The following is a 24,604-nucleotide window of genomic DNA, read 5'->3' as shown; positions in this document are numbered from 1 at the left end:
GCATCTTTTCATTTATACATAGGCCTACATACATGTATCTATGTGTGTGTGTATATATATACATTAATAGATGCCTTTACAGAAGGAAGAGAGAGAATGATATAAACACATATGACTGGTGGTTCGACTCACTCATCATCATCATCATCATCATCATTTGACCGAAAGATCGGTCTGTATCTGGTCGTCGGGGATATGTTCCGCGGAGACTGCGTCTGGCCTCACGGATCCCCACAGCGATAACGTCAAACAAAAAATAAAAGACTCCTTTTTTGTTCCTTCCTTATTTGCAGTCCTAAGTTTTGTTACTTGTAACCCACGATACAACACCCGACAGACGGATCATTTATTTCTGTCTACATCACTCATCATCATATCGCATCGCATACAGTAGTGTACCGATACCGCGCGTGAGTGCATGCTGCAACAACCATTTGATTATACTGTGGGTGTGATACCAAATATCCCATACACATATTAGTACACATACATGTACGTACATATACATATAAAGATCATTGACGTTGCTCAACGCACATATTAAAATCCGCATCAAGCTGAAATAAAAGCTACGAAAAGGGACCACACGAAGGCAAAAGGTAGAGGTATGTACTGCTTCCTGCGATGTTGTTTTTGTTTTAGGTATCGATTCTACTTGTGCTGTGCCGACATTACATGTCCACTACAGTTCCATGACCCAACAACTCTAAAAATTGTGGTCAGGGTAAGGGCGAGTTGCGACTATGTCAGTGCGTCGCTAGCGAATTTTGCTTTCTGTAGTCCCATCTGATCTTACTCATGTTGCTGTGAGCCTGCTTGCTAGCTTGTCTTCCGAATTCTGTAGACAGTGATCCATAGGCCTTACCATAGCAGCGACCCCATACGGACAAATACGTACCGTACTGTGTTACAGCGCCCCGCGACGGGGTTACCATAGCCATAGGCCTAGCTATAGCGCTGGTATTGTGTTTGTGGTAATATCTGCTTGTTTCAGTGTGTGCACTGTTCAGTCTTCTTTGATTAACACCAGTTCATCAGTGAATTTTGGCACTATCTAGGTGAACACATTTAGGAAAATACATGTGTAAGTCGAAAAGATGTCATCCGATCATGGCAGCAACTGTAAGTATTTTTATTTTATCTGGCCTCACATGGCATGGCCATCCCACTCTGGACTTTATGCACCACCAAAAAAAAAATGTTCCTTTCCTTCAATTTGCTTTCCTTCTGAAGTTTTAAGAAAAAAAAAGATAGCTAAGTTTTAATTTCCTGGGATGATTAACAGACCGTTTCTTGTTTGCTTATTCAATGGTTTGGCTTGTCAGTCCAATTTATGTCAAGAATTGTCCAGAACTTAGTCCACGGCAAGAACTCAACTGTTCCCGTTTCACCCTCTTCCCCATGAAAAACAAAATCTTAGTTGATGACTAATCTTGTAGGAGTAAATGCCACTATTTATTTAAAACAGACAATCTAAAGGATCAGTTCATTCAAGTTCCATGTTTATTATGTGGCAAGTATGTGCAATGTACAGTGTATACATTGTCATTGTATGTATTCCTTATTTGCACAAAATGCCCCAACCCTCCCCAAAGTACTATACCCACAAATTCCTCACAAGATAGCAGTCGGCACTAGTGTACATACACTACGTCACTAGTGCTGAGCAGTCTTTAACTTAGTAAGCTTTCTTCACCCATTAATAGGAGCACCCGGTAGGCCCCTACTAATATTCAGACAGAATACCAAATAAGGTGCTCCCTCTTGTAACAGAGTCCTTTGGACTGGCACTTTTTAACTCGATGTCTCAAAATTTTATTATAAGTCAGCAAACAAAAAAATATGCAAATAATGAAAACAGTAAACTTTGTGCATGCAGTATTGTGTCTGATTTATTTTGCCTTCAAGGAGAGTGCGAAATGCAATGTTAGACACCCTGTTAAAGCCTAAGACTTGGTTCAATTCTACAAACATTGAGAGTTCAAAAGTTGTATTCACATCAACATTGTAGAAAGCACAATAATGAAACATATAAGTACATTGTATACATGAAATTAAGCATGTTTTACAATGTATCAGAAAATGTTTCATGATCATATAGATAGCAGTACAAGAAAAAAAAAATCATCTGAGTGTTTATTGGAAGGGATGCTTAGTGCTGATGTGCTGATGTGAAGGAAGGAGGTTGAAACACATTTCATAACTTTCACGATGAGAGTGTGAAGTCACACTTTATGCCATTGCAGGTGGATTTCAAGTCTGAATAGCTTTGTAGTGAGTATGCTGTGGAGGTTCATTTGCAGGAGGCATGGCTAACACTATGAAACTGTCAAACATTTGATTCCGAACCAATACATTTAAGCTTGCAAATTATTGGTTCTGTATTTATTTAGCAGTCTAACTGAATGCATTTGTGATGTTGTTTTTTATTTCTCATCCATTGCACTCCAAAATTGCTTCCATACAACAAGAATTTTGCAACAGCTGTGTTCATTGTGAGTATTTTTTCATAGACTGAAATGATTTGGGACCCTATTTACTTTCTCACAGGAAGCAAAATGGGAAAGCATGACTAAGATTCTTTCTCGCGATAATGGCTTACGTGCGACATGGACTAATTCAACTTCCTTTCCATAATTTTATGATTTATTTTTCCTTAGTTTCAGAGAACCTCTTGAGGACATGAAATTATCATGAGCAGCAAGAAAAAGAAGCATCACAGGTCTTCTTCATCTGACTATTCAACTGATAGCAGCAGTGATGATGATCATGACCGCAGAGACAGACACATAGAGAAAAGGAAATCCAGTCACTCACGAGACTCAAGTAGGCATAGGTCAAAGAATCGTAAGAGGCATAGATCCAGAAGCTCCAGTTCGTCGCCTTCTTCCGCTTCTCGTGAAAGGGAGGATGTAGCCAAGAGGAGACATAAAAAGAAGAAAAAGACAAAATATTCATCAGAGAGCAGCAGTAGTGATTCAACCTCGGGAACAAGTGATTCGGACAGTTCTACAAGTGACTCTAGTATAGGTATAATATGCACCTACATATGTGGTAGATTTTCATTGACTGTTATTAATATTCCAACCTGTTACTTTCACTTGTCTCCTTTTCTTTTTTCTTTTCTTTTTTTGTGATCAGCCTTTGAGGAATGTAACAGTGTGTGCAAGGTAACTATACTCTCATGATACAGTAATGACGTAATTGAGGGTGAGCCAAGTGAACGAAGTAAATCAGCAAACACGTTGCAGGTCTTCTGTACTGAAGAAACATATGCAGAAGATGTATTTGGGTAATCCACTGTCCAACAACAGCTTGCACATACGCTGTGTTTGGGGGTGGCAAGGGCACTGGTAAGATCTAATTGCAAGTGTAGTCATTGCTTTTGGCCATCTAGTCACTTAACGTTGAAAAGCTTAGATTAAAATAGATATTGACTTGCACTCTGAAAATTCTGTATAAGCATTACTCTTCATGTTTACAGGAATTTTTTATTATTGCCTTTAATCCTTAACATTTACAGAGAAGCAGAGGAAAAAGAAGAAACGAAAGCGAGAAAAGAAAAAAGAGAAGGTATGTGTCAAAATAATCTGAAACCTCTTTTCATTTTTTGAATTACTCCCTATTGCAAAATTTTCATTTTGGAATGCTTGTGTTGCTTTCCATTGTTATTTACAACATGTTTTGTGTGTACACTTTGTTTTGGATTACAGGAACTGTGAAGACATATGTGTGTGATAAGTACACTGGTTAAAGGACAAGTTCACCTTTATAAACATAAGGATTGAGAGAATGTAGCAATATTAGTAGAACACATCATTGAAAGTTTGAGGAAAATCAGACAATCCGTTCAAAAGTTATGAATTTTTAAAATTTTTGTGCAGCAACTGCTGGATGAGAAGACTACTGCAGTGTATGAATAACTTGCGTACAACAATATAAGGAAAATGTAAAGAGAATTTCACAAAATTCCATCTTTTGAAAAAAGTACACATTCCCCTGACTCGTTACCGACAAATGTTATGGGCAATATTATTCCCCCTGCCTTTAGAAAGAGGCAAGTCAAGAGCTCTTTTATTATGCGAAAAAAGTGAAAATATGTTGAATTTTCTTTTACATTTTCTTTATACTGTTGAACGCATATGACTCACAAGCTGTAGTAGTCTCCTCATCCAGCGGTTCCAACACAAAAATTTTAAAAATTCATAACTTTTGCATCGATTGTCCAATTTTCCTCAAACTTTCACTGATGTGTTCTACTAATATTGTTGCATTCTCTCAATCCTTATGTTTATGAAGGTGAACTTGTCTTTTAAAGCTTGACATAATACAGATATTGCCTTTTTAGAGGCATAATGTAGCTTGGAAAGGGGTTGTATGTCAAGATAAGCACTACCAAAGAAAACACCAAGACTTATGATTGTATGGTTGAACAGGATTTATCATGGCTGTAATAACTGAATACCGTCTCAACATCCAGAAAGAAGGAAACGGGTGTAGAGAAGAAAATGGGAGAGAAGAAAACCTCTGCAAAGAACAAAAAAGAACAGTCTTAAACACTGAGCACTGTTTCTATTTGCCCGTACCATTGATGCATAATGTCATGACTTCATCATTTGCCATTGTCCAGCATTAAATGTGTGCTATGAAACAATTTGATCATTGTCCATGAATCAAATGAATCAAACAACAAAGCATTAACTTTCCAAATGATAAATTAGCAAATAATAACAAACTGCAATACTTATCGTACATACCTCAATGTAGCCAATACATGAAATTCTGCTCTCCAATCAGCAGCCTGCATGGCTCATCCTGTGTTGTCGTTCTCCAGCATGGCCATATGTCTTTTCTCAAAGTAAGCATTTTCCAAGCTAGAGACTAACCACTGACCAAACTATCACATATCCCTTCATATGCGTGTATCATTTTCAGAACATGCACATTAATTATAAAGATATATTTATGATACTCAATGTTTGATATAAATACAAAATTTACTGAGTGCAAATCTCTTAACCTGATGAACAAAAGGGATTATCATTATCTCGGGACTGCTTTATTTCAGTGTGGGATTACTAAAGCCCCACAGCTAAACTTAGTGATTTGGTCTCATCATGGACCAGTGAACAGTAGGTCCTTAGTCTTGCTGTACTTTGATTTATGTTTGGCAGCTTGAGGTGTTCCCCTACTATGGTGTCTTTTAACATACCATTATTGCATTCTTCTTTTGACAACCTTATACAGAAATGTCCATATTCCCACAGTAATATATTTACACTTATCATCATTGCAGAAGTTATATATTTTTTTAATAGATTATATTTTCCTGAAGTGCTGCAGGCTTCAGGAAAATATTTTCTCAAGGAAAAAAATATAAAATCCCGAGGAACAAACTGATGACAAGAGTTATATTGCAACAATATTTGAGGCAATATTTGTTATTCTGCATGATCTATTTAAAAACACATAATTTCATTGTAGCATAGAATCACACCAGTGTGGATGATTACAAAGTTGTGTATTACTCATTCTGTCTTCAGCCAGTTGAATTCTGGAATTATGTTACTTGAAGTGACATCACTGTTGGCAATACCATATGTGTAACAATTTCTATCCTCGCTGCATTAGTCATGCGATTGCATCATGGCCAGTCACCGACCAGTATTTACGTAGACCATGTAATTATCCCTTTAGTTCATCTAGGGTTTTGAAACAACCCTTACTCACTGAGAGAAGCAGTAAATTTTACTTGATTTTACATGGGTAAAGCAAATCGTTCTGTATTTATGGACATTATATTGCAGAGTTGGCTGATACAGGGATGATATGAACCAGACAAAGAAACACACACTTTTGCCTATCACTTTTTTCCCCAATAATATTTATTCACTTCCATCCAAATTATACTCTAACAGCGATTCAATTTGGTATTCCCAGGCAATGTATCTAAAATAATTCCTTTAGTAACATTTCTGCACTTGGGAATGGAAATGAACAAAGGTATCAATTGAGACTCACATTCCATTTTTGTTGTAACAGATGAAATGAAAATAGTACAGCAAATTACCGCCCCCCCCCCCAAAAAAAAAAAAAAAAAAGTGGAAATACAGTCAACCTTGCCTTAGTCAAATCGATTTGGACTGAAGAAATAGCGTTGATTTAGAGAAGATTTAATTCATGAGGGATTAAAATCGATAGAATATAAAGAGAAGAGGACTTGGAAAGCATTAAGGTGATTATTTGACTTATGCGAGGTTGACTGTACATGTATATCGTATCTGAAATAAAACCCATCTCCAGACCAATTTTTCCTAACTACCGTTCCTAATACTATACCTTTACAACTATCCAAAACATCAAACACCCTCAATATTCACATCTCCACTCCCCCTTTAAATCCAGTCCAATACCAAACAGACATCCTTCATTCCTCCCATCCCCTTTATTTCCCAAGTCCAAATATCCCCACCCCATGCCCTTATCACTTGCATAACCACTTATCCTTCCCTTCCCTCCACAATTCACACGGCAGAAATATCACACACACACACACACACACACACACATGAGACAGCCATATGCAGTTAACTGATTTTTTTATACGGCTTTTGGCAGTTCGGGGGCAAAAATGTGAAAAATCCTCGTAGTAAGCATCTTCCACATGGGTCTTCGTGAACATTTACCGGTAATATTTTATCAGCCTTCATATCCTTTCCAGTAAGAACTAGAGGTGTACACCTACTTCAAACTGTATCAGTGAGTTTGTTATCAAGTGCTTTTGGTAGAGCACAGATATTGAATCAAAAGATATGAATGATGAAGGTATTGTGTTTCTCTCTTTACCAGAAACATAAGAAGACAAAGAAGAAGAAAGATAGCAAAAATGACAGTGGACCTGTTCGCTTATCACAGGTGCGTATGTGTAGGTTTATGTCACGTTGCAACTAGATCATTTGGACTGAGATTTTCCTGATAATGAAGGATCTCAACAAAAACCTGCTAATAATACACATGCAGGACTTGATGTCTATTGCACTGCAGTAATGGCATTGTGAATGAAAATGCAAACCTCATTTTACCTTGTATTTAGTCATTTGGCGAGAATGCAGATTCTGTGTTACAAAAGTTACCTATATGAATTTAAATCTGCGGCATGACAAACTATCAATGAGAGCAGTCATTACGTCACCTTCGCTGTTCCAAACTTTTTGTCATACACCTGGTACTCTACAGATAACAAAAGTTCTACATGTACTGTGTACCATGCTGAATTACTTTAGACAAGTTAATGACAAGTGGCAAGACTTATTTTTTGCGGTCCTAGTCACTATGAATGAAAATATCACTTGCTACCAACAAGTAGCATTTCTTCATTAGTGTATGTTATCATCTCTTATGATAAAAGAGAAGTAAATCATCATTTTGTCATATTTTTAAACACCAACCAGAATTAATGCAACTTGCATTGACAAAATATACAATCACATTAACAGGGTAGATGCCAAACTCTTGTTATGATGTCACTAAGTTTCCACTTGCATTTTATGGTATATGGTATCAAGGTGAATATCATGTGTCTGTCTGATTTTAATGAATTTACAGTGTTTTACACACTAAAAAACCTTCCTTTTTTACCAATAGTACATGAAGCCAGAAACAGGCAGAAGTATAGTCTCCGGCCAGAAGATCAAGATGAAGGTGAAGAAGAGCAGTTCAGACAAAGCAGTAAGTTTTCACTTTAAAGGGGAGGTGCAGTTTCAGTCAAGGTGGGGCTTCAGGTTTCCAACATTTTTTGATGATGATTTTTCGGAGATAATGAGAAACCTCTTGTGAAATATGAAAGAGCATATAATTCTAGGGAAATTCAAAGTTTATTTGATGAAAATTGGTTTTGAAATGGCTGAGATATCCCAAACTAAGTGATCCTAATAAAAGGTGGGACCCACTTTTTGTTAGGATCGCTTTGTTTTACTTTGGTTATGGATATCTCAGCCATTTAAAAATCAATTTTCATCAAATAAACATTGAATTCCTTATAGAATTGTATGATCATTAAAGGGAACCCAAACCCAAAGAGCAATGTGGATTGAGTGAAAGCAGCAACATTAGTAGAACACATTAGTGAAAGTTTGAGGAAAATCGGATAAACGATGCAAAAGTTATGAATTTTCAAAGTTTTGGTGTTGGAACTGCTGGATGAGGAGACTACTACTGTAGAGGTTATGACGTATGTGTGGACAACCATATAAAGAAAATATATAGAAAATTCCACAAAAATTCACTTTTCTAGCATAATGAAAGAGCACTTGACTAACCGTTTTCAGAAAGCAGGGGTAATAATTTCTACCCTTAACATATGTCAGTATCAAGTTGATGGAATGTGCAATTTTCATAAAAAATGAATTTTTGTGGAATTCCCTTTATATTTTATATCATTGTCCACACAATCTGTAAGTTTTTCCATATTTTAGCGGTCCGTTCTGAAAAGCTACTGGTCTGACATTGATTAATTTTAGTGGTCAGGGACCGTTAGACCAGTGCCAGTGTGCAGCATTGCAGTATGGTTTGAAACCACTGCCAAGGTGTCGCAATGGATTATGGTGTGACCCAATACAATTAGCTATGTATTCCATGCTTCCTCACCAGTTTCCAGTAACTTTCATCTCAGCAGTCCCTCTGTTGTCTTTGTCTCCCTCTACAGCGGGACAAAAATCGAGAGCAGCTTCTCCACTTCCTCAATTCTACCAGGAATTAAACAGAGTTGTGTGTCTTGTGTTTCTGCCAAGATTATTTCTTTTTTACCCAAGTTTGCTGACAGTGCCATCAAGACATGATAATCCGCTGATGATGATCAAAGTTTGTTGTGGTGGGTTTTGTTTTTTTTTGGGGGGGGGGGGGGGCGGAGGGGGAGGGTCATTTCTCAGACTTGTATAGGTCTAGATTTTGCCTACGGCATGTAACAACTATTTTATTCATTCGTCCACAGCCAGCTAAATTTTAGCAGGAGTAGGTTCAGCTGGAAGTAAGTTTGATGGTATACAAGTTATGGTGAGCCATTGCATGTGTATCACACGAAAATTGCAAATGAATCATAATGCTTACTGCTAGCAGTTTTCAATCTGAATTATCACATATCATTCCATATGATAAGACTGACAAAACTGTATTTTTCCCCCTTCTCATTTTCAAGATTTCTTGTGCAGATTTGTCGTAGGATTTCCTTTACATGATATATTCTGGGAATAATGAACAAATCCATGAGAATCGTGAATGCCTTAATGTGTTTATTACCATTGATACCAAGAAGAGAGATGCACACTTCACACTCTACTTATTAATGTTAAATTAATCAGTGTGTGTTTATAAAAAGAATTGTTTGGTCTTCCATGGTAATTTGCAATTAGCTGTAAATGCACAGATACAATGGAACCTCATAAAGAGGTTGGATATAACAAACCCTCTTTCAACAAGGTGATTTTGTAGGTTCCAACTCTTGTTTTTGTACCCTGACATAGTGAGAACCTGATATAATAAGGTAATTGTCTCGGTTTTTAGATTCTCATTATAACAAGGTTCCCTTGTACAAAGTAGCTGCCAACTTTTCTCATCCATGTTAATTCAGTGCACACAGAAGAAACTTGGTGTACAGAGTACTTGATACAGCAAAATAAAGTTAACTTTGCTTAAGTGGCATCTAAAGGGAACAGAGAAAATACTTTTGATTTAATGCATGAATTTTGCTTTACACAAGAGAATTAACACGTTTATGTTCATCCAGTGTACGATTTTCCTTTGATTCAGCTAATTCTTCAGCTTATATGAGATTGACTTATGCAAGGTTGACTGTACATACAGTCGTACTTGACATGAGATACTCTGTTCATTTGTCCAGATGGGGAAAAAAAAATCATGTTTTTATTTGTTTCGGCTTCTCATGACTGAAATAACCTGCTCTTATGAAAATGTTTGTGCAAATTTTCCACTGTGGTAACTTCTATATTACAGGCATACTCCATAGGTGGTAATAGTCACATGGATGAGGTTTCTAATACCCCCCCCCTTTTTTTTAAAATCATATCAGTACACATATCTTCAGAATAAAAAGAGATATACAAATGTGTTCTATGTACAACCAATAGTCAATGCCTGACTTAACAAATGTATGAGTTTCTGCACAGGTTTGTTTTTGGTTTGTTTGTTGTTTTTCAGTGGTGTGTAGGATATGCACGATTCATATTGTTTAAAGAGCAATGCATGTGATGTTAGTTACCAAATTAGGAGCATCATAGTTTTAGTTGTAGCTTGTGAGAATTCTCATAGAAGCATTTTGTCACTTTCAGTAAACCTTGAAATTTGAGTAGAAATCCAGTGAGATTAAGGAAATACATTTACCAGATATAGAAAAGATGAAACTATACAATGTATAAACCTTACAAAGAAAAAGAGAGAATGCAGGAGACCTGATGTGGAGTGTCGACTCAAGATTTTGACTTTCACTGAGTCGTCTTGGATGTCTACCTTAGTTTCTTTTCTCTTTCTCCACTCTGGTTGTGGATGCCAGGAAACATTATGGATGTTATTTTTAGATTTTGTACATTCAGTTTGACTCATTTTGTACATAAATGTCCAAAGTGTGACACTATATGTATGTACATTGACTTCATGAATTTCAATAAAATATTCCAACAAATTTTTGTGAGAAACCAATTCATTCACACATGAATTTATTCTTTGATTATGAAATGTTCCACAGAATGCAATGAACATATATTTTGTTAGTCCACCTAACCACTGATTTAGTACAGTAGTCAAGTCAAGTACGTTGTACAATAGTACCCCAGGCTAACAAAATGCTAAATGAGCTTGAACATTATACAGTACAAGTGTTTGTGCCAGCACATTGTCCTATTGCGGAGAATGACGTAACATGGAATAGACTGGTGTCCTTAAACAATGAGACCAGTCTGGTCAGTTTATCCCAAATTTCTGTGAAAGCAATCTAGTACATTTACATATCTACGGTACAAAGTACCTTAACCACAACATTACAGGCCAACCTCGGTTATTGGGCCATTACTTTTCTTGATCTCTGTACTTTCCGGACATGGAACGGTACTTACGTCTTTTCAGCATCAGTGCGAAACTGAACTATAGTACAAAGCAATGATTCTCTTGCAAATACAGTGTACAGTTCATGAGGAAATGAGAAAGTCAGGACATAATCAATGTTGATCACTATGATACAATACTTGTATATAGTGTATATATTCATACCAACCAAAATACTGTAGCTAGAGAGAACAAAGACCAAGAGGAAGGCATATTTCCACACATATTCCATTTCATCGTCACATTACAAATGTGTATTTGAATTGTGACACATGCAAGTATCATGTAAATCGTAATGAATAATCAGTGTCTTACATAGAAACCCCAACATGCCTCAGGCTTGAGCATATCTGACCAGGGAGAAGCCCATCTCCCTGGTCTCACTTGTCCAGCCATATCACTTGTCCCAGAGAGTCCAATCTCCCTACATGTCCGAAAGGGCATCGGTCCCAACATGGTCAGATAACTGAGGTTGGATGTACAAGGAAATTCAGCTATAACAAGCTTGCTTACAACAAGGTACATGTCCCACTTTTAACGAGGTGAATTCTGTGGTCATGATTTTCCAAGTCTGTATTTACGTTGTGTGTTTTTAGTACAGCATATTTACTGTTGGTGGTCCTGGCAACCTTGTTAGAACAGGATTTCCATACAATTACATTGTTGCTCAAGGACTGTATAATACAGTTTACAGGCTCACACTGGTGACTTTTTGGTAGGAAGTGCAATACATAGCTGGAACTCAAAATCATGTTTTTATGCAACAAAGGTCAAAGTAATATATCAGAATAATATATGATACATGTAATTTTGACTACAAATTTGACAAATATGAATGATTTTCTACCAAAATAGTTATGTATGCCAATACATGAACTGCACTATGTTATACACTGGCTACTCAGAATGCAGATGATACTGTAAAAGTGGAAATTTTTGCCATGTGAAAAGTTTCACACATTTCGCATAACCAGAAACTAGCACGGAAATTTGATTTGATTCCATGCAATTAAAAACCTGCAAAATTTATCCTAATCAGAAGAGCGTAAAACATTGCTCTCGTGAAAATATCCACTATTACAGTATACTGTACCATGAAAATATACACTCACGTACACATAAATGTGAATCACATTAATTTGAACTCGGTAGAATTTACAGGAATACCCAATTATGTCCACTGTTATATGCAGTGTAGCCATTTGCTCCCAAGTAAAGATCCATTACACAAACATGAAAAAAATCAGAACGGACACGAAATCACATGTACCGGTAAGCATTTTGTGTGCATCATTTACAACATGCTCAATGAACTACAATGTACGTGTACTCGCCAAATTTCATCCTAATGCACTTGATATAAGAAGGAAATGAATCATTAAATTTGTTTGGATATTTTCGTGATACATAAAATCTCACTTCAGGTCTTGCAAAGTGGAGTGCAAACCTGGAGAAGTGGTTTGTTTCACACACACACACAAGAATACACATATGTGTAAATGGTGCCATCTATTAGTTTGTCAATAGTGGCAATAGCAGTATGGATCAATCGGGCATCTTTCGTCCAACAAGATCAAAGAGACTTTACTACTACTTAGAGACGGTGGTGAATATTTGAAGAGTTTGTTCACAAAAACCGATAAGTCCATATTTGCCAAATGGAGATATTTGCGATTAAAGGTTAAGAAAAATAAAGAGAATAATAACATTTTTGCTTCTTTTGACCATAACTTCAAAAATGTACCTTTATATGTAGCGACCAATATATCATTTAAAAGGTATTATTTTGTACTTCATGACAGAGACCGTACTTCAAAATCTTCAAACATTGACCTATCTGTTTTTGCAAATAAACTCTTCATTTGTTCATGTCACACCCTTGTGGCTTACAAGAACTTTTTGTGGATGTTTCTGATATTTTCATTGACTCGAATGATCCTGAGAGAACTAGGAGCAGAGTTTACACATTTTATCCCAATAATCTTACAGCATACTGCATATGGTATATACTTTGGTATTTGTTAAGTATATTTCATTGTTTGGGGCTAGTAAGACAATTTTGCAAGTGGTTGATTTGGCAATCAAGAACTACAATTATACAATGACAAATGAATACATGCACTATCTCTTTCCAGAAAAAAAAAAGTTGGTGATTTTCCCACTTCAAGAGATGGTATACAGCATTTGTATAGAGGGACAGAATATGTGTATTTTCAGAAGTTGTTAATTTTGGGAATATTAGTCAACGTGCAAAATTTGTAAAACTTTAAACACTACAATATATACCACATTTACAACATATGTGTGTTGCAAAAAGGAAATAAAAAAGTTACAGCTGCTCCTACAAAATGAAAACAGTAAATATAGCACATGGACACCTGTGGACAGATTAAATTGTTATGCAGCAATCCCCCCAAGTAAGCACATATTTGTTAAAACTGAGTGTCTTTGTTGTCAAGTTTATATTGATAATTAATCATTTCCTTTAAAAACTTTGCAATCCATCTGAGACACTTCACACAAAGACACAAATTATGCTTGTTGCTGGTACACTTGTATCTGCCCTGCTCTAGCAGTGCAATATCACATTCATGCTTTGATATACATAAAGTCATCTGCTACTATACACATTAACTCTTGTATGTTATCACAAATGATTGGTATGTAGGACTGTATGTACAAGCCTACAAAAGATAAAGCAGCGCATAGTTATGGCTATTAGTCTTAGTACTAAATTCAAAGAAAAATACATGTACAATGTAAATCATAGTGAATATTGATATTACAAGTAGTGGATGTACAATTTGGTCAGTCAATGTATATATTTAAAGAGAGAGAGAAAGAATGTGTGTATCTCAGTGTATCTCTCAGTCAAGCCTGTTCTCAGTTTACGTACCAGTATACAAAGATACATGTCCAATGCAGCTCCATATATACATGTAGCTTGTAGTGTGTGCTACAGGGAAGAACAAGAGAGTAACAGTGGTGGCAGACTGGTTAACACAAGAACTTTGCTCAAAGGTACTGGTTACCTCTGACTACAGACAAACATTGGTTTGTAGTCATGCCTATCCTGTGTAAAGAGATTTCTCCTATAATAATGGCATGGTGGCTTGGCTAGTACACATTCTCCACAGATCTAGGCCAAAGACAGGACTAGTCATGAAAAGGTTAAGCGATGTAAGATGATTTAAGATTATTTCTGTCCAATCTTCACAGCATAATCGATAGCAATCATTTTAACTTGTAGTTATTATTAATAGGGTGGTTTTGCACCTTGAGAGCCCGGAAAGCATATTTGGCCGAGGGTTTGATGATAGGTGATGGTGTCTCATCTGCAAGCCTTCTACGCAGGGGAGTCATAGACACCGCCATCTTGCTTTCCTCTTCCAAGGGATGAGAGAGAACCTTGTAGACCCTGCTACCATGCATGGAAGACTTCATCTCATGAGCCTCGTGGAGACGGGACGCCTTGTCTTCCAGCAGCGGAAGGTCCTGTAACAAAGAGCAAAGAGAGGTTGGAGGAATACAGAATGAGGATGTCAATTCTTTGTAATCTCATTTTGGTAGCTTCTCATTTGTAAGCACACACAATTTATCAAATTTCATCAAGAGATGGCAGGTAGTGATCTGAAGCATTCATCAAAGTTTACCTCAGCCTACTTGTTTAGCAGTAACAGACAGAAATATTACTTCAGTTTCTTTACATCTGGTATTCACTTAAAATCAAATATTCAATTTCATTCAATGGACGTTAGTTAGGAACAGGACTTGAATGCTATGCTACCTTTATCCAGCAGTTTATCATTTCACCAAAGAACTTCAATTTTCTTTTCAAAGATTGACTCATTATTAAGTGAGTGTTGGCAAAAGTTCAATTTAACTGTACACACTAGCCAGCATACATGTACATCTACAGCCAGAAATTTGTTATCTTACCCTTGATAACCTGGCAATTGCTTCGCCTGACTCTTCCAACAGTCTTGCATCGTCGCTCAGAACTGCACGGAAAACAGAAAGCAATTAGCACTTGGATTGGTTACTTCCTCTGAAGTGTAACATAAGCAAACACAAGGTGTGTACCCGGTAACATTTTTTGGATACTTTACAAAGTATAGAAACACTTGTAGTCATACAGTACGGAGGATTACCCTACTACGGAAAACTTTCTTGTGCCCTTAAAGTCATATGACAATGCATATTCACTGTAAGTAATATGAAACTTTAATGAAAACTGTCAAACTTTGAAGAAAACTGTCACACTTTGCTGACTGGGATGTATAATGATATTTAACCCTAACTAGGCCGGGCTATTTAGGTAGATCATAGAGCCAGGGGGGTGGGCCTCCTAGGCCCCCCCTCCAGATCTCGGCCGTCGACCGTGACGAAAATTGGCACACACATTGCCTATGACGTAATCTACGGTACTACGAAGGTAAATTTAAAAAAAATTATCATTTATGCTAAATTATGCTAATTTATGCATAATGATGCATGAAATCAGACAATTTGGTATAAATCACTAAATAAAGCTCAAAATGGGCACATTTTTTGTGTAAATATTCTTTTTGGTGTCCTGAGCAAATATAAGAGACAAAAATTGCGGCATCAGAAAAAATTTCGTAAGTATTTTATTGTTTTTTGAATTTCTTATGTATTTCTCTGTTTTTCGACTTTATGTTTTTCATTGTCTTTTCGATGAAACTTGTCCGCGACATTGTTCCGAACAAGAAAATATGCTATTAATTGATTTTAATGGATAAAACCCCCAAATAATCATGCTTTTATGAAATTTGCCTGAAAGCACAGTTTGCATTGAAATTGTACACAAATTCACAGTTTTGAGCAATATTTGGTCTGACATGCACGTACATATTTATGCCCAACTTCCGAATCGCGCGCCCAGGCATCTGGGATTTGGTGTCAAAAGATGCGGGAGACTCAAAAGAAAAAAGTCATGAGTATGACACATCGCGGCGATAGCTTTAACCCTTTTTAATTAGACATATAGTTAAACAATGCCTTTAAGTTTTGCTTACATTGGCACATTCTACATCATCTATCAATGGGCAAAATATATTTGGAGTCATGAGCACTACAGATAGTTCATGGGGGTAATTTGGAAGTGTGAGTATCACTGTGATTTTGACAAATCTGTCAGTAACATTATATAATTACCTTGACTTGGAAAATTGCTGGTATCAACTTCAAGCCCATTCACTACTGGTGTATATTGTTCCTGCAGAAAGAGAGGTACAGTATTACCATATATGATGAGTTCAGCACAAGTCATGGTTACCATTAAAAAAAAAAAATCAATATTATGGAAATATCAACTGCAGCAAATGAAATACCTAGATGATACCATGATTTTGCTTTCCCACCAAAATTTAGTGAAGAGCTGGTTCATCTTCAAGCAAGGTGCTACTGAAACAACTATGCAATGTTGACAACTTGTTTACCACATTAAGTACTGGTAGTTACAGACATCATCAACATTTGATGCAGTATCTTTCATTTGAAACTAATTGCAGCCTAGATCAAGAGTTCTATCTCTTGGCCTCATTATTGCTCTCAAAATATTTTTTTAAGGAATTTTTTTTCCTAGTACCGCAGAGCTACTCACTGTTCAATTATGTCATGTGCTGTTGCATCAAATGTCTTTTATTGCAACTTTGCTCCATAGAACTGAACAGAATATATAATTACTTTAGTCAACTGTCTGATTTGTCCAGCAAATTTGAGAAGTAAACTTTTTTTTCTGCTTTTGGCTTACAGCTGAATGCCTCAAGTGCTCCATCCTTTTGGTGATTTCTTGTGTGATCTTTGGGGGCATCTCCCTTCTTTTTGCTGTTGTTTCCACCAGGAGCTCATCCAATCTGAGTGCTTTGGCATCCACATCCTTCCTCAGTTCCACATTAACTGGCTCATAATCTAAAACAATGCAAAATAAACACATTTTAAACAAATCATTTCGTGCACTTTTACAACTGTGCAGGAGATCATGGAAAATGGGATATATGAGATCCATATGCTAATTTTGTGCAAGACAACAATAGATTTAAGGTTGTTAACTCAATTTTTGATTGGACAACCTTCATAGAGGGAATTAAAATTGTAGCTTTAGTACATGTCTTGTTGGTGAAGTTGACTCTGGCTTTGTCCCATTCTTTATATTTGCTTGGGTGGGCAATTAAGTCCTGTTCAAAGAGGGATTAAATAGCTGTTGAAGATGTAATGAGTACACAATATGTACTAAGAGGGTGCTACTGTCCACTGCTCTTTTGCATTTTGGGGCCATGTAGGTTTGTAAGTACACAGCAAGTTGGGGATTCTAATGTTTTGGACTGAATGGCCACCTTGGATGTAATCAGCTCTGAACATGTGGGGATTACCAGTACCTTCTGAGAATTAACTGTAGAATCTTGAACTGTTTACACTAAGTTGTGGAGGGTTGGCTTTCTTTGTGGAAGGGCACATCTTAAATTGAAGTTCAAGAAGAGCAGACATGGGATAGGTAGCTCCCATTCTGTATACGAGTCAGCACAATGTATTGTTAAACAGGAGTAAACAGAGGTTCTTTGAGAAATTGTTACATGGGTGGAAACTAAACTGAATAAAGTAAAAAAAAAAAAAAAAAAAACCTATGTGATATCACTACATTGTAATGACCAAATTCATTTGGCAGGTCCAGATTACAATTGTTGTAATTAAGGACTTCATAAATGCTATCTTTTCTCAAACCAAACTGACATAAATTTTCATCAACCCATCAAATCCTAAAGGCATTCTGCAGCAGAAATAATAATTTCGACCCATTACATTGGCAAATCAGAATTTTAGTGTGAGTCCTACTTTTGGGACTGGTTGAATTCACTAAATCTTCACAAAAATACAAAATGTCAATTTAAGAGAAACATGAACCTGACTTCTAACAGGGAGGTGGCACCTCCCTGCTTCTAAAGTATGTTATTAATTACAAAACTAAGTCAAGATCTTTTGACAAATCTGCAACCCAAACAAATACATGAATGGAGGAACAAACTTGATGCAGACATTGATGCAAAGCATTTTTCCCCATCTTTTGGGTAAGCATACAGTATGATACCGGTACATGTATATTGACAAAGAAGACTTAAAGTCTTTATAATCACTGGCATGTACTGTATTACTTGAGGTTTTTATGGCACCTGTTCCATTTAGCACAACACAACAAGTCAGTGAGGTGTAATCCTGTGGCCATTACATAAGAAATGTGAAAGAAAATTCAGTGGTAACTGTGTCTTCTGATTTAAGCATATAGAAAGGGCCATTCAGTAGACCAACCAGCTTGAAGAATTCTTGGCATTCATTACACTATCGATGATAAAGGAAGAAAAGAAAGGGGAGGCAATTACACAGTTAAAGTAGGTAACATTTTGAGAGTGAGAAATCAGAGAGTGCATAGTGGTGAATACCTTTTGTTACGTTTCCTTCCTCCATAGCTTGACTCCAGGTTTGACCTTCAACTGACACATTGTAGTGAACAGCATTTTCATACACCTGCAGGAACAAAGGCATTTGTCAATATTTGATAATTCAAGCTGCTTGATGTCAATGTGACATACTGTATTTATTTTTAATTTCATACAACTTCAATGGTATGATAATTGATGTCAATCATGAATGCCAGTCACACACTGCAAAATTTACATTTAACTTTGGAGATGTCAAACTTAGAGTCTTAGACTAGATCTTCTACTTCTATACTTGTTTGCAAATACTGAATACAGATTACTAGATTACATTCTAGACAGAAAAAATCTGTTGTATGTCCTCTGCAGGTTGTTGTTTTTTTTTCTTTTTCATCATTTTTTGACATTTACGGCTCTCCTCTGTAGAGGAGGGGATTCCGTGAAGCCAGACGTAGTCTCTGCAGAACATATCCTTGACGACCAGATGTAGTTAGTCGACTGTGACACTTATTCTGGTGTCCAAAATCATCATCAGCTACTCACTCGGCACTCCACAAGCTGAGCAGCATTTTAGTCAACCTCCAACAAACATTCAAAGAAAGAAGGGAGCCCTAGGCAGAAGAAGGAGGTCCTCTCTCAGTGAGTTCCAGTGGTAGACTGATTCTTTATTAAGAACCCACAGGGTTCTTTCCATTTGCGTATTTAAATCACAAACTACACAAACCAATCAAAACGCTATTCAAAAGAGTGTGACCAGGGGGGTGTTTCATCAATTTAGTCAGCGCTGACAATTTCAGCAAAATCCTTGGTTTTGATTGGCTGAGATGCTCTGGTCACTGACTGTTACCATGGTGAATGTCAGAGACAGACAACTTGTCAGCGCTGACTAACTTGATGAAACATCCCCCTGAGGTCAAAGAAAGAACTATTGGAAAGTAAAGATGAGGTGATCATGAGTTGAACTTAAACATGAATGGGAACAGAACAAAAGAGTCATGAGGTGTGGAGATGGGTGAGATGTAAAGAAGGTACCAGTACTGGAAAGTGTATATAAATAGGCACAAGGAAGGGGAAACGAATTGTGATGTACGGGAGGTTAAGTGTGAGAAGAAATGATAACTTGAGGCATGCATGGAAAATAAACTCTTCATGAGTCTATGGATATTAAAAGCTAAAAGAAAAACTGAATTATTCAAATATATCTTTGGATCAATTTCATGCTCTTACCCTATGTTCTACTACTACAGCTAGTACTTTTCTATCCATCACGATTAACCACCTATTTTTAGATCGACCACCCTTGGCGCTTGCGCAATGGCTTTCTCGCGTATAAAATCATGACAAAAGTATGCATGGAATAGAAATCAAGAGAAATCAGGGGGATGCAGGTAAATAATCTCAGGAAAAAAAGAATTGGAAGAAAATCCTCATTAGTAATACAAGTAATCATTGTTAACACATAGCCTAGAATCTACGTTAGGCCTAACTGCGACCAGCAGCCCCATCCATACGCATAGCGTAACGCTATGCGTATGGGGCTGCTGGTCGCAGTAACGTTAGGCCTATATATAACCCCGGCACGGGGCGCTGTACTTGGTATGTGTTGGGGTCGCTGCTGCGGTTACGTTAAGCCTAACGCCTATCGTTACATACCTTGTACCTTGTACCTTGTAGTTGTTATCCCCGAAGACCTCCACTAGGAAGGGTAACTCAGGGCTGACGAGAGTGGTAACACAAGTTTCTTTTGTTTTATAAAAGCTTTGACTTTTTTAGTTTGGTTTTGAAGACTTCTGTGCTCTTGGATAATATTATTTCTTTTGGGAGGTTATTCCAAAGGGAAATTACATCTGGGAAGAATGAGTGTGCTAGCATTCTGAATCTATTTTATTTGCCATTCACTGACAGTGACACTGGATGGATTTCCAAACCATGATTTTAAAATTTTATGTGCTTTTCAACACTGTTCAAAGCCTAAAGGGAAAACTGGCGGTCGGTGCGGTGAGAGCTTGCGCCAGTGCACAGAAAAAAAATAATAACTTGCTTATTATTTAACTTCCATCAATTAACTTCTTTATGGAATGGGGCCCAGATCACGATCACACCGGTCCTTCACACACACACATGACGCCGTGCGAAGCCTGTCGCGACTTTACGTGCAAAATAATAGGACCTACAGAGTACAGCGACTGTGCATAGAAATCAACGCGCACGCCAACGGCCGCTAACCAACGTTTGTCTACATCCCTGTCTTGCGGTTGCTTTTCTTGACTGATTTATAATTGGTGAAGGCGTCACGATTGTATACGACATAAAACAGACGTACCTCTTTAAATCGTTGTTTGATACGTTCACGGAAGTCATCTTCATACTCATTTTTCTCCAACACAAGCTGAATGGTTGATACAACCATATGACAAGCCGATTCTACAGCTTGTTTACTACAGCAGTTTACGAGAGTCGGCGTTGAATCTGAATTGTCCTCCATATTTTTTGACCATCGCGCTTCTCAGAATTGGGTACATTGAGGAATGAATATGTTTTAAGATCATTTCTGATATTATTTTCATCATATTTCACATACAAGTATTTATAAAACTGTAATTTATTTTACAAAATTCCTGTTTTTTAGCCAATAATTTTTATTAAATTACTATTTACCCAAACAAATAATCCTTTTAATGAACGAGGTCAATATCATTGAGGGAGGGGAGCACCGAACTAAGTTCGGTGGAGGGCCCGCGCCGCGCCCGGGGGAGGCTAGTGAGGGATCATCAGAGCAGGGACCCTCCCTGCTCTGATGATCCCTCACTAGCCTCCCCCGGGCGCGGCGCGGGCCCTCCACCGAACTTAGTTCGGTGCTCCCCTCCCTCAATGATATTGACCTCGTTCATTAAAAGGATTATTTGTTTGGGTAAATAGTAATTTAATAAAAATTATTGGCTAAAAAACAGGAATTTTGGGGGAAATTACAGAATACCGGTTTTGCATCATATAAATTAGCATATTAGTGCGTATAAGAGCCGCCGGAGGCGGGGCCTTCGGCCCCGCCTCCGGCGGCTCTCCCTTAGAGATGAATTTCAGCCCGAAGGGCTGAAATTCGTCTTTCCCGTCGTCTGGGGGCCCCAAAAAGCCCGGGAACGGAACGGCCGTCAAAAAGTAGGTTGACCACACAATTTTTATGAAAATTGAGTGGTTTCAGAGGAAAACTGCTCTAAATCAAGATAACTCGAGTAAATCGTCGGTAAAGAAAATCGAGCCGATTTTGGCGGAACTACTTTAAACTTGATGACGTCATCACAGCTGACATCCTCCTTCCTTCATCTCTTTTCGACACAAGTCATTCACGATCAATCACACTACTCACTAGTTTGGCAAGGCAGCGCGTATACGCGTATTGTCAAGAGACATGTGCGCACTCAACTGCTACACGTATTGTACACTGTACTAGTAAACATGCGCGCGTTCTGCAGACTCAATACGCGCTACCACTGCACACGTACGCATCATAAGCTGTTGTGTGTAGGTATTGTTGTACGACTGCATAGAGTCAACATGGTGGGCTGTCAAGAGCACCCACACAGTGCGTAAGCTCTACTGTAAGCTAGCACCAGCAATTAGATAAGTGATTGTTTTCTAGTCTCACCTAAATTGCTGTCGATTTCTAGGATACGGACTATCCTCAACTCCTAAAAACGTGAGTATTCATCGTAAATTCGGGTAAATTTTAACGGCTAGTCTAGACTAGCATCGTCAGGATGTAGAACTACATTATTCGGGGGACACCCCCGAAACCCCCGAGAACAACGTAAGATACCACACTTCTCACCGCACAGATCAAAGAAAACACACGTAAACAAATGCAATCGTCGACAGCCGAATCACGGACCGTATCGCAGATCGGATTAATATTTCAGATGGTTGCTATCGGCAAGCGTAATTACGCTCTTTTCAGAGCGATTTGCGCTCTCCGTGATTGGCTGCCGGTATTCTGTAATTAGTCCAGGCTAGGCTCCATAGAAAGTGCACCTAACCTTGTTTTTTGATATATACAATGTTTTTTGATGGTTTCTTGTCAATTCGAGGGTGCTTATTCCAAATCCGATTGATGCCACTCGCGTAACCTTGAGCATTTTCGGCAAAACGCAAAAATCCAAAATGGCCGCCAGATATGCTAATTTGGCCATGATAATCCCAGTTATGTCAATTTTATGACAAATTATTCCATCAAAGTTTTTAAAATTTTTGTTCCTTGAGTAATTCTACTTGCACATGCAAGAAATTTTTCATTTGAAGAGGTACATTTAGTATTTTAAGCTTATTTTCAATTCAAAATGGCCGCCACTCCTATACTCATGTACTATATAAATGGCAAAAAATATGCATAGAAATAGAAGACGAATTTCCAGTCACATACCTACGCTTTTATCAAGTTTTGCATGTGCAATGCAAATCTGATGAGTGCCACTAGCAAAACAAGCAAACAAAAAAGCAAACAAACAGAAAGTTTATTGTTTTTAGGCTTATTATATTCTTCTTTATACAAAACTTCAAAATGGACGCCACTAATATACCCCTGCACAATATGAACGGCAGAGCTTGTGAAATAAACAAATTTTTTTTTTTTTTTTTCTGTCACTCAGGTACACTGTTTACCAATTTGTGTGCTGACTATAAATCAGAAGGTTGTTACTAACAAAGGCTGTTTTATTTTTTTTTATGCAAACATCCAAATTTGCTACCTCAACCTGAAATTTTCCCTAGGTATTTGGAAAAATCCACCAAAACTTGAATTGACGCCAACATCAAGATCGTTTATCAGGAATTATTAGATATGAACATTTGATACTTACTTTCCTTGAGATGTTCAACATCAAAATATTCATTCTGATTTACTGAATTAAAAGGCTGAATCCTAGATGATGACACAAATGAAATTTCCAATTAACTGTCCTGTTCTACATTATCTAAAAGCGATATTATACAAAATTTTCAGTCCCCTCATCCGAGAAAGAACATGAGGCAGGGGAAAGTGGAAAAAGGGACCACCTCACTTCCTGTTGTCAAATCTCTGAAATGAAGACAATGCCCCAAAGTTTTTTTATGTTAACCCAGATGAACATGGTAGATGAATTTTACCACGCTTTTTTTTTTTCGGAGTGAATGTGTTTGAGTATAGGCCTATGATGTCGAGGGAGACTCTGAGATCTGTACAGTGCTGCCTTATTCTGAAAGCAGTGTTATAACAACTTCACACTGCTTGTCTTTAATCTTCAGATTCAGGATTGCTCTCGGTAACCAGACCAGCTGTGTTAGGACTCTGAATGATGGCCTCCTTAATGGTGGCTGTAAATTAACTCCACTAGAGGTCTTTTTAACATATATGTGGTGACATTACATTCACTTCACGTAGGAAGTTTGCAGATGATCTTGCCTTTACGTCTCAGGGTTAAAGTCCTTGGATGACATGAGCCGAGTACTGACCCATCTCAAGACAATAGTGGAGTACTTCATCTTCTGGAGACTTTGCCCCAACCTTTATTAGATTATCATCAGATCCATGCATTCCATCTTAGTAACCATCTTGCCAACGTCATGTTCAAGGCAGCCCTCTGTGGCAAGCCTTCCAAGCATATCATATAGGCTAAGGAAGTCCACCCTCCTTCACTGGCACTCAATCACTCTCCCTCACACTGGAAGGAAAGGATGGCAAGTGTCACCAGTGCCGTCAACGCATACCTTGACCTTCCAAACACGATAGCATGGGGGGGGGGGGCATTTCATGAAGCATTTTGTCGGACAAATTTGTCTGACAAATTTGCTCTCAGCCAATCAGATGCAAGGATTTAATAGCTTATAACAGTTTGTAAAAAAGAAAAGATCTGACAAAACACTTCATGAAATGCCCCCTTGAACAACCTGCCATCAATGCGCCTGAAATCCCACAAGCCTATAGATTTCCCTACTGTAACTTGAAAGCTTTGACCCCAAAACAGGTTGGTGCAGATGCTGGTCTGATGTCATCTCTAATACCACCCAAG

The 24,604-nt window shown here is 37.6% G+C and overlaps 2 protein-coding genes across 2 annotated transcripts; one reads left to right on the top strand and one right to left on the bottom strand.

Annotated features, from left to right (window-relative positions):
* Positions 1-503: 503 nt before the first annotated feature.
* LOC139745601 (uncharacterized) lies at positions 504-8,861 on the top strand. Its single transcript, XM_071655993.1, has 6 exons — positions 504-605; positions 2,661-3,030; positions 3,524-3,573; positions 6,850-6,915; positions 7,645-7,728; positions 8,705-8,861. Exons 2-6 carry the CDS (start codon positions 2,694-2,696, stop codon positions 8,756-8,758), a joined length of 591 nt encoding a protein of 196 aa, XP_071512094.1. The 5' UTR covers positions 504-605; positions 2,661-2,693; the 3' UTR covers positions 8,759-8,861.
* Positions 8,862-13,993: 5,132 nt separating this feature from the next.
* Positions 13,994-21,019, bottom strand: LOC139745600 (kinetochore-associated protein NSL1 homolog). Its single transcript, XM_071655992.1, has 6 exons — positions 20,890-21,019; positions 18,570-18,654; positions 16,889-17,046; positions 16,291-16,351; positions 15,052-15,113; positions 13,994-14,607 (listed from the first exon to the last, which is right to left on the bottom strand). The coding sequence occupies exons 1-6, from the start codon at positions 20,974-20,976 to the stop codon at positions 14,347-14,349; spliced, it is 714 nt and encodes a 237-aa protein (XP_071512093.1). The 5' UTR covers positions 20,977-21,019; the 3' UTR covers positions 13,994-14,346.
* Between the last annotated feature and the right edge of the window lie 3,585 nt (positions 21,020-24,604).

This window comes from Diadema antillarum, unplaced genomic scaffold (genome assembly GCF_040938485.1).
Source record: "Diadema antillarum isolate AM-2024a unplaced genomic scaffold, OU_Dant_1.0 seq00001279_RagTag, whole genome shotgun sequence".
Lineage (NCBI taxonomy): Eukaryota > Metazoa > Echinodermata > Echinoidea > Diadematoida > Diadematidae > Diadema > Diadema antillarum.
The sequence above is the reverse complement of the archived record's forward strand: the minus strand, read 5'-3'. Positions and strand labels throughout refer to the sequence as shown.

Excerpts from the sequence above, each read along its gene's own strand:
- LOC139745601 (XM_071655993.1), top strand. The coding sequence starts at position 2,694 with ATGAGCAGCAAGAAAAAGAAGCATCACAGGTCTTCTTCATCTGACTAT. Across the intron at positions 3,574-6,849 it reads GAGAAAAGAAAAAAGAGAAG|AAACATAAGAAGACAAAGAA; the intron begins GTATGTGTCAAA and ends TCTCTTTACCAG. Across the intron at positions 7,729-8,704 it reads AGAGCAGTTCAGACAAAGCA|CGGGACAAAAATCGAGAGCA; the intron begins GTAAGTTTTCAC and ends CTCCCTCTACAG.
- LOC139745600 (XM_071655992.1), bottom strand. The coding sequence starts at position 20,976 with ATGGTTGTATCAACCATTCAGCTTGTGTTGGAGAAAAATGAGTATGAA. Across the intron at positions 17,047-18,569 it reads GGAAGGAAACGTAACAAAAG|ATTATGAGCCAGTTAATGTG; the intron begins GTATTCACCACT and ends GCATTGTTTTAG. Across the intron at positions 16,352-16,888 it reads AGCACTTGAGGCATTCAGCT|GAACAATATACACCAGTAGT; the intron begins GTAAGCCAAAAG and ends CTCTTTCTGCAG.